We start from the raw sequence: 16,814 nt of genomic DNA on the forward strand, positions 1-16,814 counted from the left end.
AAACTTTATTTCATGCACAAAATTATTAAATTTTACAAAATTATCTTCAGCTTGTGTATATAAGGCCTATGTGAAGCATAAATGAATTTTGTGTTTAGACTTGAGTCCTATTCCCATCTCATTATATATATGCAAATATTCCAAAATCTGAAAAAATCTGAAATCCAAAATATTTCTAGTCTAAGCATTTTGAATAAGGATAGTCAACGTATATACATACAGTTCTGTTGATACGTTTGAGTCTTCTATTTGCAACCTTCTAAGCTGTCTGAAGTAGGGCTCCCTGGAAACAGACTCCAACATGAAGACATGTGTGCGGGCAATTTACGGGAGTGTCCTCACAGGATTAACTTCTGTTAGATATGAAGAAGCAGGATGGGGCATAGGGAGAAATTGAACTGCAGTGTAGTTGTAATAGAGGCCTAAGCTAATCACAGAGAGTTCTGAAGCTGGGATGGCTCTTTAAGTAGTCCCCAGGTGATGCAAAGAGACCTTTTTAGCAAACACATCTGGGGTCCCTTTATGGCCCTGTCCAGTCATTAGAGGTAGACTGCCTCCAGGAAGAGAGTATAATGTTGGGTGAGGCAGCTCTCTAGCTGTGGCCTTCAGAGGCACTCATCTGAGGGCAGTCAGCCATCAGAACTTGGAACAGCTCAGAGAATGAATGCTGCAGTGCCAAGGGGAATATCTGGAGTTCAGTACCACCTCCACTACAGAAGCTTACAGATAAGAAAAGGGGGACCAACTGGATAACATTAGGGAAGGAGAAAGTCAACCTTATCATAGTAAAGCCCATGCTAATGTATAGATAAACCCCTATTCCTTCCATACCACACGCACGTTTGAGTACTTATATCTGGTTCTAAAGTTTATGCGTCAACCCAATCATGTGGCTATGGAAAAGTCCCTTATAATTTGCAAAACAATTCTCATCCATTATTTAATTTGCTCTGCATTGTAAACCTATGAAGTAGGAAAGGCAGCTATTAGAATCCTTAATTCATAGGTAAGGAAACAAAAACACAAAGAGATTAGTTAACTTATCTAACATCACGTGCAGTTAAGGACCAAGTGCTGGAATCCAGGTTTATGGTGTACATGCTGATGATAGAATGTGGTAGAAGGACTGAGACAGGCTGCAGCTTCCTAAAGAAAGTGACTCTTCCACACTGGGCTCTGCATCATTCCTTGGCAACTGCTTCCTTATACTTCTTTGGAAATAATCCAAGGAAGTTCCTTTTATGGAAGCCATGTTCTCCACTAACAACAAAGATTAAATTGGGCAAAAGAGAGGATGATATCAATTCTCATGACTTGTCTCAGGGAGTCTTCCTATTTATCCTCAAGGGAAGAATCAAGCTGAAAGTGTTTATAAAGTTCTGTGTATTCTCACTTTGCTTGTGCATGTGTATTATAATACAGTAAAGTATACAATTAGAAAAAAAAAGCCCTCAAAAATGTCAGAAGTTACCATGAAATTTCAAAGTTCCAGACTTTGATCAGTTCCAGAAACTTGGCAGTAATCCTTGCCTGGTGTATGAGAAGCCTACCGATGAGGATAGTTTCTAATAAAACTTAATTGCTTTCATCACTGATAGTCTTCACTGTCTCTCTTTAGGTGGTTGTCTGACAGCAGTCAAGGATATAAAAAGCATGTCTTCTAACAAAGAGGTCTCTACTGATATTCTCTAGCAACAGGGGGTGTTCAAAATACATAGATATTTTTTCTTTTAAATCATATGCTAAATTTTAGAAAATGGAGCGTGTTTGTTGAGCCCATTACAATTCTGTTTTCCGAATTGCAGGTGCTCCCTGTAAAACATATAAACTTGATTTAATCATACAATAGAATCTTAGTGAAAGGACCTCAGTGACAAAGTAAACAGACTTTTCTTTCTTTCTTACTCGTGGGTACCAGGATGAAAGTACACCTGTAAGCAACCATAGGCTTGCTCTAACAATGCTCATCAAAATAGTGAAGTCTTTGGGATGTGCCTATGGTTGTGGAGAAGGACATCGAGGGCTCTCTGGAGACCGTCTGAGACACCAGGTATTCCGAGAGAATGTAAGAGAATTAAAGTAGACTCCATTTCCTCTCCCTCTTCCTTCCCTTCTGTTTAAGAATGAGTCCTTTGACAATGAGGGTCAGTGTTCCCTGAAAAATATTATATTTTGTAGGGGTAATTAATGCTGTTTTGGTGTGAGGAGATTCTCATGAGATATCTCAAGATATCTAAAACCCAGGCTTAGGAAAGTTTAATTGGGAAAACATTTCTGCTTCCTGCCTAGGGCAGACCAAATCCCAATTAGTGAAAGTATATATAATTGGAATGTGTGAATTGCAGCTTGAAAGAACTTTTGCGCAGATGAACACTATTTAGCAAGCTTTTGATGGCCTGTAACAAATGACTTTTTAATCATCTGCCAGCGTACTGTAGAAGCATATTGCATATTGGAGAAAGGGGTCAAAGTTTTAGGACCTGGTTTGTTGTCCTTCCTAAGACATGGAAAATGGCCCTTATTGGGACAAAACAGGACTGTAAAAGTAGCCAGTCATTTTCTGGCTGCTTTATTTGAGAATGAACCTTGCTTTCTGAATATTTGAGATCATGTCCTTGTCAACTGTGTGAAACCTGAAACTCTGCATTTGTGTGTGCCAAACGTAATTCTGTACTGGAAATGGTCTTCCAGCTCATTTTTATTTGCCTCTGCTGACTGTTAATTTTCTTTTTCAATTTGAACAATAACCTACTTCCACAGTCTGAGCTGGGATGGTTGCTTCATATGTATGTTTGAATTAAAATCATAAGAAAATATTCTCTTAAAAATGAGAGTTTGATGCAAATTTGAGTCCTGGAAATCCTTTGGTATATCTTGGCAGAGTTTTAGGATCATGTCAAAATCTAATGCCAGCCCGTTTTTCCTTGATATTAGGTTTTGTCATGAAATGTTCACACAATATTAGCATGCTGACTTTCTTGCTTAATGTATCATCTCTCATCTATGCATCTATCTATCCTTTTCTGTTTTGCTCTTTTATATTATGTTATGTTGTGTTATTTTCATTTATTATGTGTATATGGGGGTTATATTTGCACTATTAGCTTCTAAATTTTGAAACTTGAAAATTTTGACCAAGATCTAGATTTTGAGGCCAAAAATGGAAAATAATAATTAATAAGGCTATAGAAAGCTGGCATCTTCCCCATCTTTGCACATGTGTATATGATTTTTTATCTTTGATTTTAAATTCTATTATAGTATGAATAAATGCCTTCAAAGACAAATAAACCACATTACTCTCCATGCAGAAGACCAATTTCATGACATGAAACACTAAAACATAATAAATAAACATAATAAAAAGTGTCGTGCTTTAGTTGGAAGTATAAACTGGCTCTGATATCCAAAATCTGTCTTTCTGGATTCACAGAAAGCAGGGTGAGTTGGATCAGAAGCCATTTGAGGAGTTGTTGTTATCACGTAGTTCATCATACTTTCCTCCCCTGAACACTTCCTATGAGGACATCCAGCCAGTGTTCTACCTGTCTAATTGATTTGACTTATGGGACAATTCCTCTATTATCTTATTCTGTTAAATGCTCATTATTGATATTATATTTGCTTATTTATGTTCAGCAAACACATTGTCCAAAAGATAGAAATTTGGGAAATTTTCCTTGAGAAATGTCCAGTTCCAGAAGCTAAATATTTTCAGATTTCTCTACCATTGGCCTTTCAGAAACTACTTAGCTTTTAAGATACTAAGAATATTTCTCACCTTTACCAGACAAGGTCCTCTCCCTAGCCTTTTTTCTTCCAAGAAACAGAAGGTTATTCTAACGATATTCTTCAAAGTGCCCAGCAATTTCATCATATGATGCCTCAACGTATCTTAGAGTATTAATCTAATCATTAGCTGGTAGTCCCCAATTATTGAAAAGGAATTCATTTCTTAAAAGTTTTATATCTTTTGAAGAAATTCAGGATATTCTTTCAGAATTTAAGTATTTGAAGTCTGATATTCTTATGCTTGCTTAAACTTCTGACTGAACTCATACAGACCATACAAACATTTTAATATCCTCTAAAGAGAAGATCTGAAATTATGCCTTTTTTGGTGTATTTTGTAGAAAACACAGAATAATTTGTACTTCAGGGCCTGCCAACTCAGGGTTTTAAAGAGCTTTATAAATGCTACAATAAACATCTTCACAAATTCTTTATGGAATGACAATTAAATACCTCTTCATGCAAAATATATTTTACCTAAGTGCTTTGCAAACTTCATTTTATAGCTAGCAGCATTTATTTTGCAATAAAAAATGAGTTTGTTCATTATCTGGAAACTTGTAAACTCCCTGGGAATAAAAATACCTAATTTCAAATCTAGAACATAATAAAGGAAAAGTGAAAAACATATCAATCCTTCTGACTTTGCAATGCAGATGGAGAGATTATAACAAGGTTATACCAAGAAGCCTATTGCTAATTCCAAATTTCAGTCTTTTATAATCTTTTTTTTCTCTCTCAAAATTTCCAAGACTTTTTCCTGGGCCTTGATTTGTCAAAATGATGATAGAACTAAATTTTCTTCTGGACCACACTTAAGGGCACTAATAAAATCCCAATTCTCAGAAATTGCTTTCCCTAATCTGACTTCAGTGCCTGTGCCTGGTTGTCCAAAGTTCTCCATCCGTAATTAAGGTGGCCCTCACTAAGCCACCCCTTCTTTCTTGATCCTTATCCCTTTTCCCCTCAACCCAGAGACTTCGGTCATTGCCCCATTTCATTCCATTGTATAGACATTCTTCTATCTCTTTTATTCAGATGTAGTGTGGCACACATCTTCCCATTGCACAAAGCCTTTGAGGTTTTCTAAACATGGCTTGTCAATTCTATCACTTACCTAAATTTCAAACTTTGAGGTTTTTATCATTAAGATCTTAAAATCTCGATCTTGGTGAAAATACTGAAATATTTCTGGGACCAGCATTAGACCTTAGTTTTGAGCTTTGAGGTTTTTCCTATGGAGCAGTTGTTCTCAATGTAAACACCCTCAGACTTCTCAGTCTGTCTCTGCTCACATCTTACTCAGACAAGAGGGGCTAGCAGAGTTGCCTGTCACCGGCCAGTGGGGATGGTTGGAAACCCTTGCCTTCTGAAGGCTTCTGTCTCAGATTACCAGTATCCATAGCTTAAGCTGGTACTTGTGACTTTTTCACTTTTCTTCCTTCATTGCAGGCCCAGAACTGCCTCACTAAGCTATACAAGCTAGATAAGATGCAGTTCCGACAAACCATGAGGGACTATGTGAACAAGGACTCTCTCAATAATGTAGTGGACTTCTTGCATGCTTTGCTAGGATTTTGTATGGAGCCAGTCACTGACAGTAAGTAAAGCTGCACCGAAGTTCTAGGAGAAGTCGTTGTGAGGTGAAGCAGGTAGTGTTTCAAGGGGACACTAAATTTGTGGAGGTAGAATTTAGAGGAAAAGATATGTTTGTGTCCATGCATGTGTGTGGGTGTGTGTATAGCGTATAAACAAGAAAAGCTTGCACATTATCTCTGATGACACATTTTGGAGGCTCTCTGAGGACACCTTACCACAGTAAATGAAAGTTTGGTAAAGCTTGTGGAGTTCTCATCTAGCCCCTCAATGTTTATACTACCCCTTATGGGACTCCTCTCTCTCATATAACCTTCTGTTGTATGGTCTCTGAGGCAGTGAACATATTCATTAGTTCAACAGATGTGAAGTGAGTGTCTATAACGTACAGGCATTATAGTGGCACAGTGCTTGACAATTTTTTCACAGAGTAGTATGGGAGACAAACCTTTTGATTGCAGTAAACATAGTAGTAACACAATTTTGACACACACGTACTTAATTTTTTTAAAAAGGCAAATGGATCCAGAGATAAACCTACAAGCTATTTTACAACTTAATGGTTTTCAGAAAACTCTAGTATGAAGACCTAAGTTACAGGGGGAGACCAATAAATGTCACTTGCATTTATAGTAAACCAAAGACCGCCAGTCCAATGTGAATGCAAATGCAGCAATGCAATGAAAATAATGCATGAAGCCTCAGTTTTATTTTATTCAAAATACACATTTTAATTAGCATTTGGGAAGGATAGCATTGTAGTATAGGCTTTTATTGTTTATATAACAAATGTATGATGGTAGTTGATTAGTTTATAATGAAAATATATTTGCTAGATTTAGAAGCAGTTTTCCTGGTTGTAACCCAGGAATATTGTTTGGTTTCATATTAAAATAAAATATTGCTCCTCTACAGAACCCCCTAAAACAATCTATTAGCAGAGTTGTTTTAAACCAAACACAATATAAATTAAAAAGACAATAAATTAGCATGGTAGTTGAGACAATGCAAGAGAAATTCTTGATTACAAATGATTTTTTTCTCCTTTTTAAACTATTTGAGACAGAAATTATAAGCATAGACTAAAAGAAATCCTTCAGCAATGTGAAATCTAGAGATCATCCCCTGTCAATTGGCATAGACAGTGAGAGGTTGGTAATAAAGTATATTACTTTAAGGTGATAAATTCCTCCTGCGTTGCTTGAGACGTGGGAGTGGATCACAGTGAATCAGCCAGGCAGACATAGGTCCCCATCTGGTGAATCTTGGAGCTGCCCATACTCTTCGTCACATTTCAATGGTGGTTCACAGGCCATGAGAAATCCTCTGGCACGGGCACTGGATACTTACGTGTTGCCTATGAAAGATCCAGTTTTCTGTGAAAAACGGGCATAAAATGCCATGGAGGTCGAAGGCTTCCATTCACGGGCATTTCACACGTGTGTGAGCAAGAAGGAGGTGGCTCTGAGAAAGGTGGGAGATTTCCCCTCTCCACCTGCCCAAGAAATCTCTGGAAGAACTCTGAAATTCTTGGCAGGACTCTGTCTTTCCCAGGGCCTATGTGAGCTTCCCTGCAGGGCTCCCGCCTGACTCTTCCTTCTCCCTTGCCAGCTACCTGGTTGGCCCCACCTTATTCCACTTCAGACAGACTGAACAATTTCCATTGAGAAAGTAACATTTCTCACCACCAGAAAGCTTGAAAATGAACTCTCCATTGATGGGTCATTTAGGAGCTTTTTTTTTTTTTGTAAGTAATCACCTATTTAAAAACTACTCTGAGCCTAAAAGTCTTTCCTAAAGTTAAGAGTTGGTTTCCTTTCCTTTGCTAAGATTTATCAACAACACCATTCTGGAAATGCAATTGGTTGTATCATAGTAAAGGCTCTGAAGGAGACTGTGATTAATTCATTTCCAGGTCTGCCTATAGATTATTAAACCAGGGTCATCTTTTAATTCCTTGTTTCTGTATTTCATGTAGCACTTCACTAATTCCTGGGTGTCAAGCACTGCCTTACTCCTACCCATTGTGTAGCTTAAAGGAAACATTGTCTTTAATTTGTGCCTTTGCATTTCAGACAAGGCTGGGTTTGGAAATAACTTCACCACAGTGGACAACAAATCCACAGCCCAAAATGTGGAAGGCATTATCGTCAGCGCCATGTTTAAATCCCTCATCACACGCTGCGCTTCAACCACACATGAATTGCACAGCCCTGAGAATCTGGTGAGAAGCTCTCCTCTCTTCCCACAGGAGGTCTCAGTCTCTGCCCTGAGAAAAGTAGTCATTGTCATGGCCATGAGTAAGAGAAGTTGAAATCTAAAAGTCTACACCTTAAAGTTTAAATATCTATTTTCCCTAGTGTCACCAGTAAGTCATAATGGAGCCATAACAACACTTTTCTTCTCCTTGTTACTCATTATCCTATTTGTAAATTAACCTATTTTCCTCTCCCATCTCAAAGGTTATGGAGTGTTTGGTGAAATAATTGTGAAGTATGTTGAGCCCTTTAGAAAGAAGGTTCTAGAGCACAGTTTGTTGACTCATAAAATACTGAAGAATGTTATCCCAAGCATTATTTGAAACCATATTTACTTTAAATATTAATGCAAATATGTTGCTGAAATTGATTTTGTTTTCTTTTATTAAGCACTGTCTGTAATCTTTTAGCTACTTGTCTTGAAAGACTGTTAATTAAACCACTAAAGTCACAATAGGATAGGGAAGAACCAGGTTATAAAAGGCTAGCACTAAAGGCATAAGAATGACACAGTAGGCTTTGGGGATTCAGGGGGAGGGTGGGAAGGAGTTGAGGGGTAAAAGACTACAAATCTAGTTCAGTTTTTACTGCTTGGGGGATGGGTGCACTAAAATCTCACAAATCACCAGTAACGAACTTACTCGTGTAACCAAATACCATCTATTCCCCAAAACCTATAGAAATAAAAAAATTAAAAGGCTAGTGCTTAATTACCACCAAGAAGATTGTGGTTTGGGATACTAAAATGTAGATTAGGACTGAAAAACCTGACATGAACAGGTGAATTCAGGTATCTTTGGGAGGCAAAGTAGCATTTCTCTATCCTACCAGTCTGTTAAATATTATGACTCCTATGTAAAAATCAGCCCATTTGCACATGTGGACCCTATCAGCTAATGTACCCAAATCAAGGGAATTATTTTAAGCTATTATAACTATTGAAACAATTCATTTAACTTGAGATAAACAAGATAAAATCCCAAACTAAAGGAATTGAACTTTGCTGACAGCCAAAGCCAACCCAGCAAGTTTCTTGGAGCTTGAGTGTAACACAGGTACCATCCATGCATGCAATTTGGTCATAGCAAAAGTAATTTAACAGGTTGATTATGATATACATGACTGCTTATACATCTTTTTTTTTACGACACTCATGTATAGAAAAATACTGTATTTCTTTTTTTTTTTTTTTTGAGACGGATCTCGCTCTGTCGCCACAGTGCAGTTCTTTTGCAGCCCGCTTTACGAATTCTCTGTCTCAGCCTCGTAGAAATACAGGCCCCCTCGTCGCCGCTGTTTTTTGTATTTTCTTTTAGTAGAGACGGGGTTTCACCGTATTAGCCAGGATGGTCTCGATCTCCTGACCTCGTGATCCACCCGTCTCGGCCTCCCAAAGTGCTGGGATAATACTGTATTTCTTAATTTTTTAAAAAAGGAATCTTCTTAAGTTTGACTTTGAACTCCCATCCCGTAAGAACAGTGGGACATCAAACTTCTGTCATTCTAGGGGTTTCCCACTTCACAGTGTTGTGTAAAGACCCCCAAGTCTTAGGTAGCATCTAGAGCCTGGGGAGGTTCCACAGGTCTCAATTATTAGTCTACACCTCTGATTTCATATAGTACTCTTCGCTATGTGCTTAGGGCTGTGCACCCTCTGGTGAGTTTGGAATCTTTCCTTTTTGGAGTCTTGCCCCATTCCTAGAGGAACTACTGCAGAGCAGAGTGAGGGGCACAGGGCCCTGCTTCCCACCGAACCCAAAGGGTTCTTCATCCATGTTTTCCCCAAGGGTCCTACCTTCTACTTTCCTAAAACTTATGGACATAATTGTCCCAGTGGTCTTAGGTTTTGAAAACCAAAACTATCGAGGTAAGTGTTCTTTAGGCTTCTGCATTCTGCCTTGCCATGAACTTTTCCTAAGGCAAAAAAATACAGTAACTGCCTTCTTAATGAGCAGAGAGAGAGAGGAGAAATGCTGGATGCAAAGCTTAATTTCTCAAGTAAAAGTCCAGCATATGTTTTAAAATATTGATTCACCAATATATTGGTTTTAATAGCCCTGCATCACCTTGAGTTTGTAGTCAAGTTCATGTTCAAATGGGCTACAACATATATGTAATTTGCTAAATCTGTCCAGCGAAACGCATCATCTGTTGAATAATCTGTCTTTGGTAGAAGTGTCTAAAGGACTTAATATATTTTATCACAATGGTGCAGAAAATTTGGAGAAGCTGAACAGGGACCAAAATCTCTCATGTAAACAAATTTTTGACTACCTTTTTCTTTGCAGGCATCTCTTCAGAAGTTATAATTAAAAGAGAAAATTAAAGCTTGGGAATCCAATGGTTTAAAATGTAAATTAATGTATTTCTAATGATGCAGCCAACTTTCTGAATGAAGCGTGATAACCATCCTTTTTCATACCAAGGATGACCAGCAAAGGCCTTGGTAATGTTCTTCTATAGGAACATTGTAGAGGGAGTGTATCACCAGCTTCACCAGTAGTAAACTGTCCTGTCTTAATGATTCCAATGCTCATCTAAGCCTAAGGAATTACTTTCTTCCTCTCTACCTGGAAAAACTATTTAATCGCACAGCTATCTTTCTTTCCCCAACTTCCTTCTTGCCTCCAAACAGGGACTGTATTGTGACATTCGTCAGCTGGTCCAGTTTATCAAAGAGGCTCACGGGAATGTCTTCAGGAGAGTGGCCCTCAGCGCTTTGCTTGATAGTGCGGAGAAGTTAGCACCAGGGAAAAAGGTGGAGGAGAATGAACAGGAATCTAAGCCTGCAGGCAGTAAAAGGTTGGAAGCTTGAACTCTCTGAGTATGAGTGTTTGCCTTATGTCAGTAGAATAGAATCTGCTGTTGTACTACTGTCTGTGTGGCTCCTGTGGTGAAACTTCAGTATAGGAATGATAAAATTCTCTTGCATAAGTGGTTTCACTGGTGTGCTGCAGCTGCAGCTTAGAAAGTGAATGAATTCACTGTCAAATAAATGCCGCCTGTAATATGAATTAGAGCTCAGTTGTTCTTGAATTTTCATATACTTGAACTTCACGTCATAGCTCTTAATTAAATGGTAAAATGCTACCTGTTTTAGTCTCTTCTGTACATAATTTACACTTTTATTCAGAAAGGAAAAGCAATTACTGATACCATATGATCCTGTTCAGTAAATTCTATTCTAAATGTGGCAAAAGACAAATGGCTAAGTAATAGCCTGTTGTTTTTCCTTCTAGTAAACATATTTATTTTATGCCTATTGTATATTAACTCCTACCTAAAAATTAAAATAAACTCCTAAACTTAAAATCCTGCTTGCAGTTAATGACTCTGTTTGCAATAATGGTGATATTGTGAAGCAAAAGGCTGCTAAGTCATGAGTTAATGGTGTGGTATAAATTCTAAACAACATAGATTCCTGGTGACATAAAGTTCACAAGCGGCAAAGTTGTCTACAACAGAATGTTTTTGTTTATGAAGTGCATGAAATATTAACAGTTGCTATCCTGCTCTGCTGTAATTGTTGGAATGCACCATTTGCATAGGTCAGAGGCGGGAAGCATTGTGGATAAAGGCCAGGTATCCTCTGCACCTGAGGAATGTCGCAGCTTCATGTCTGGTCGCCCCTCACAGACTCCAGAGCAGTAAGTAGTGTTGGCTTTATCTCCATTGCAGAGGGCTATGCACTTCACTCTGAAAGAATTTCTGTTTTCCAAACTGCTATTTCTTTGTTTTTCATCTCCTTTGAACTTTGCCTTGTTTCTACCCTTTACATTTCATTCCCAATGCCACTAACCTCTCCAGGCCAAATCACAAATAACCAGTCTGTACCTATGAGAAGCCTCCCTAACTACATTTCCCATCTCCAGTCTCTCCCTCGCTTCTGCTTTTCATGCACACTACTGAAGATACACCTTGAAAAATGGTATATATACCAGGTGGGCTGGGAGTGTCCTCCAGTTTCTTGCTTAAAATCACTTATACTTTTTTAAAAAATTAAATGCATGAATGGCTGTCAATATACTTAATGAAGCTTTTCTCAAAAGAAGTAACAAAAACTTCTCCAATGCTCACGTTTAGTGAAGCATAGACTGTACCCCATTGTACCTTGGTCCTCTCTTGAGATCTATTCCAGTGTCCTCTGACATCAGTTAATCTACACTTTTCGTAATGGAAAAATTAAAAAAAATCTTTAAATTAGTGTCCCCGGAAAATATAAGGGTTACTGTAGGACACTAATTGTACAGCCTAGTTCTATGCAAGTTTTATTTGTATTTTTTCTCTTTCTGAGAACTACTAATCCACAAGTGGAGTGAAAACATGTACTTCGTTTAAGGTATACCATTCTGCTTCCCAAAACCTTAGTCAATATTAAGTGATTTTTCTTCTAGGGATCCTACAGTATATTCTAGGTTTTATGGTATCCTTTCTTCACAGTCAGGGAAATCAAAGTGAGAAGCAAACAGCCATCAGATAGGACCTTAGTAATCTATAGCAAGTGAACAAAATCTTCAAAGAAAAAATGCCCATGCAGTTCCTGGAGCACTTCAAAATCTTAGAGATTTTGTAGTAAACACAAATTTGTGATAAACACAGTTTTGTGTTTATTTAGTGTTCAAGTAGATCAAGTCCATGGATTCACGGAACATGTGAGTTTTTGCATATGGCTATAGCCCCAGTGTGGAGACTGGGCTTGCTCATAGTAGGCACTTAATCTATAGTTCATGATTGAATGAATGAATGATTCAATCAATCAATGAAAGGATAAAAGTGTCAGATTATTATTAAGCTTTTGTTTTCTTAATCTTCCTTTCTTAAAATTCAGTTTTAGTTTTCCCTTTAAGGTAACCTTTAAGGACATGGTAAAAAATCAAACAGAAGCTCTAAGGAAAAAAAAATTAAAGTGAAAGACAAAGTTCTGTGACTGAATAGCCATGAGACTAGTTAAAAGGCTTTATACACAGAAAGTCTGCCCAAAAAAGAAGAGATGATTTTCTTTTCAGATAACACCAGCAACTATTGAGGTAATCTGATCAATGAGAATGATCAACTAGGCAAATTGGATTGAAAAAATAAAGCCATCGACTGTATATTTCTAGGTTATTAAGTTTTCTAGATTCCAAAATATTCTCTTTGTTCAGTGTTCTGTAAATACCACCTAATTTCTTAGCACTTAGCACATCTATTCTTTCTTCTTATGTGAAGATACATGTTTTAATATGCCTCTACATAAATATTTCCACTTAGAGTGATGTCATAAAATGTCAAACATGGAAATTTTCATGATCCCAATAGGCCCAAAAGGTAACCATGTCAAATGTCCCCTAGTTAGCACTGGAGAAAGATGGGTGGTTACTTCAGATGACACTGGCTCCTCCTCTAGCTTCTCTTTCTGTTTCCTTCTCTCCCCTTGTGGTCCTGTGTCTTCTTCCTTCTTAAATAATAGTCACATTCCCTGAGTCATATTAAAGCAGTTTTATGTACTCATTTCTCTAAAACTCAATATTGATACACACCATTGGACAAAGCCAATGTAACATTTTATTGAGGAAACTGAGAAATTATAACCTCCCCAGATATTTTTATAGCCAGACCACATAGTCATACACATATCATTATGCCATGCATTTACCAAAAGTCAGAAATGCTTCATACCCTGTGATTGTTTGATAAAAAGTAACTGAGAAATCAAATTTTAGAAAACTAATTTAAATTCATACCATATTTGGTAAACAGAATGCCCTATTTTTAAAAAAAGAATTTAAAAATATTTAGTACTCTGATGAGATTTTAAGAAATTCTGGATACCCATATAAATATCTGTAGAAAAGAATTGCTGTACAGGGTTGATTCAGCCCCAAAGCTTGTAAGAAAATCAATGTGTAAAACCCCATAAATAAGTTTCATTATGTATTTTCTATACCTTTTCCTTTCCAAATTACTGGAGTAATATATGTTGCTCAAGCTGACAAATGTAGAAAACACAGAAAAACATAAAAGGAAAGTAGTTTAAAAACGGAAATACCACCAACTAGAGATAACCTCTGTAAACTCTTTGTGTATTATGTTGGAGACATTTTTGAGCATGTGTGCACACAAAACCACACTCAGACACGTGGTCACTTGTGTATTTTCTTTCTCAATTAACCTGATGATGTTATTTTAAAACCATTTGATTGTTGCCTTTTCACTTTGCAGTATATAGTGAACATTTTTCATATTAATAGTCCTCTAAAAAAAAGTATAATGACTACAGAGTATACCACCATATGGAAATCCCATAATCTATTCGACTGTTTTCCTGGTGTTGAACATTTAGATTGTTTCCTCCTTTTTTAAGTTGACCAATAATAACTCAGTGAGTATTTGACCTTCTAGTACCTACATCTTAGTATGTTGTCCCATAATTTCCATGCGATTACTTTCTGGAAATTGAATTTCTCTGTTAAGGGCAGTGATATAAGCATCGGATAACGTATTGCCAAATTACTTTAAAGAAAGGTTGGATCATTTTACCTCCCCACTGGGAGTATGATAGTAACTATTGCTTTCTCTCCTCCCCACCACCGCCCCCGCCCCATGAACTCTCTTAATCATTGCTAATTTATTGAGTAAAAATAAAGATCTTACTTCAGCTACCTGTTTTTTAATTTCTCGTGAGATTAAATTCTGCATGTTATTGACCACTGGTCTTTCTCCTATTGTGGAATGCCCTAATCAAAAATCCCCTTGCAGGTGTTCCTGTTTGCCCTACTGAGTTGTACTTATTTTTTACTTTCAAGCCCTACCTAAGTTTCCTTCACTTACTGGTTGTAGGATGATGCATTTCCTGGGTATGGTGTGATGGCATTCCATTCATTTAACTATTTTTTGTAAGTTTATTTGGTGTTCAAGTATGATACTATACTGGGGTGATGGGTGGGGAATGAGGAACAGTACTGCACAAACCTCAGGGGTCTCTAATAAAAAGTTAAATATTGGCCGGGCATGGTGGCTCACGCCTGTAATCCCAGCACTTTGGGAGGCTGAGGCGGGGGGAATCATGAGGTCAGGAGATCGAGACCATCCTGGCTAACACAGTGAAATCCCATCTGTACTAAAAATACAAAAAATTAGCTGGGCGTGGTGGTGGGTGCCTGCAGTCCCAGCTACTCAGGAGGCTGAGGCAGGAGAATCACTTGAATCCAGGAGGCGGAGGTTGCAGTGAGCCGAGATTGTGCCACCGCACTCCAGCCCGGGCGATAGAGCAAGACTCTGTCTTAAAAAAAAAAAAGTTAAATATTTACTGAAATTGTAAGTGCTTCTGGTATTATGACTCACACTTGCAGATGAATACCTGAAGCAATATTTAATGTTTTTATTAAAGTTGAAAAAAACCGACCACCTCAAGTTATAGCTGAGACATGACTATTTTCGGGAAGAGCTCAGAAGGTCAACCTTGATCTCTTTCCTCCCACTTCAATGCCCACTCTTCCCACATTTCAGTCCATCAAAGATCGTTTTGCATGATTTGCCTAAATATCATTGACAGGAAGTTGAAAGAAATTTAGGAGAATTTCTCAAGTGTTGTCAGAAGTTTAACCCTATCCTCTGCTTGCTTACAGTGATGAGCAAATGCAAGGAGCCAACCTGGGGCGGAAAGATTTCTGGCGTAAGATGTTCAAGTCCCAGAGTGCAGCAAGTGACACCAGCAGCCAGTCTGAGCAGGACACTTCAGAATGCACCACTGCCCACTCAGGGACCACCTCTGACCGACGTGCCCGCTCACGATCCCGCAGAATTTCCCTCCGGAAGAAGCTTAAACTCCCCATAGGTAAAAGTATGTCTGTATTTGTTTATGGATTATCTTATTACCAACCATGTCCTCAGATCAATTCAGTAATGCATAGTAGGGCTGAAAAAGAAGATCTTCACATCATAAGACCTAAACTGACTTCATTCATTCATTCATTTATTTTTTTCCACATGTATTTTTTAATGCCCTAGTATATGCCTCTTCTGTGCGCAGTCACTACACTAGCCATCAAGCATTAAATAGCCAGCAAATACACACAGCCTCCCAACTTTGCTAAACTTGCAGTATAGTAGGAGCCCCAGTAATTAAAGCAGATAATCATACAACTAAGTATAACTGCAAACTATGAATTTTATGAAGGAATATACATAGTTCTATGAAAGCATGCAACAATGAGACCTGACCCAAATGTGGGGGAGGAGGCAGAAATCAGGGAAGGCTTCCTAGTGATAGTGGTATTAAGATCTCCAGGATACTTGGGAGAAGGAACGAGAGCACTCCAGGTAGCCATTATATGCAAAGATATTAGGAGGCCGGAGGGAAGTGAAGGAACTGAAACAAGGGGACAAGTGGCTGTATGACTATAGTAGAATGATAGAGGACAGGTCAGGTTGACTTCTCATTCTAGATCCCTGGATAGCCAAGATGGGATGTTGAACAGGAGAATAACTCAAGCACGTAAACTTTTTCCAAAACATCACTGCATGGAAATCATACTGGAGGGAGCATGAGTAGATAAGGGAAACCAGATGGAAAATTAGCTAGTAGGTTAGGTATAAGTAAATGGAAGCTTGAACTGGGTAGTGGCCATGTAGGCAGAGATAAATGAACACATTTGAGAAATATTTAGGAGGTAAAATTCACTATCTTTAATGAGAGATGTGAAGCTGGAGAGATGATGGTTTCATCTCAACCCAGATTCTTTTTGTCCTGGCCCCACATGCTCATGTAATTTTATAGTCTAACACTGAACATTTTTATTCAAAGCGTGTACATTGAAAACACTTTGTTTTTCTATTTGTACCAAGTCGTGTAACTTTCATCGCTTGTTGGGCTTTTGTTGATATTTCTGTTTAATTGATTGGGTAGAAAATGCTACATTGATCTAAATGATTTAACTATTAAATAGGGAACTGGCTGAAAAGATCATCCCTCTCAGGCCTGGCAGATGGTGTGGAGGACCTCCTAGACATTAGCTCTGTGGACCGACTCTCTTTCATCAGACAAAGCTCCAAGGTAAACAGGACATAACTTGTGTAAGTGAATGTTGAAGTCGCTGATAGAAACATGTGAAGGCTGAGAAATAGCAAACACCTGCAGGAACCAAATAAGGAAAAGCTGAAGAAACTCTCCAGGTGAACTAACTTTGG

The 16,814-nt window shown here is 38.0% G+C and overlaps 1 protein-coding gene across 3 annotated transcripts in view; it reads left to right on the plus strand.

Moving 5' to 3' along the window:
* UNC80 (unc-80 homolog, NALCN channel complex subunit) overlaps positions 1–16,814 on the plus strand; it is a 232,968-nt gene that overhangs the window by 61,155 nt on the left and 154,999 nt on the right. Inside the window, exons 14-20 of one of the 3 annotated variants that reach the window (XM_010354934.2) lie at positions 1,919–2,065; positions 5,245–5,392; positions 7,464–7,612; positions 10,282–10,448; positions 11,195–11,293; positions 15,254–15,468; positions 16,574–16,680. In XM_010354934.2, coding sequence (XP_010353236.1) covers positions 1,919–2,065; positions 5,245–5,392; positions 7,464–7,612; positions 10,282–10,448; positions 11,195–11,293; positions 15,254–15,468; positions 16,574–16,680 — 1,032 coding nt within the window. The remainder of the gene's footprint in view (positions 1–1,918; positions 2,066–5,244; positions 5,393–7,463; positions 7,613–10,281; positions 10,449–11,194; positions 11,294–15,253; positions 15,469–16,573; positions 16,681–16,814) is intronic. The other 2 variants (XM_030916516.1, XM_010354935.2) reach the window with 2 other exon arrangements.

Source organism: Rhinopithecus roxellana, chromosome 14 (assembly GCF_007565055.1).
Source record: "Rhinopithecus roxellana isolate Shanxi Qingling chromosome 14, ASM756505v1, whole genome shotgun sequence".
Lineage (NCBI taxonomy): Eukaryota > Metazoa > Chordata > Mammalia > Primates > Cercopithecidae > Rhinopithecus > Rhinopithecus roxellana.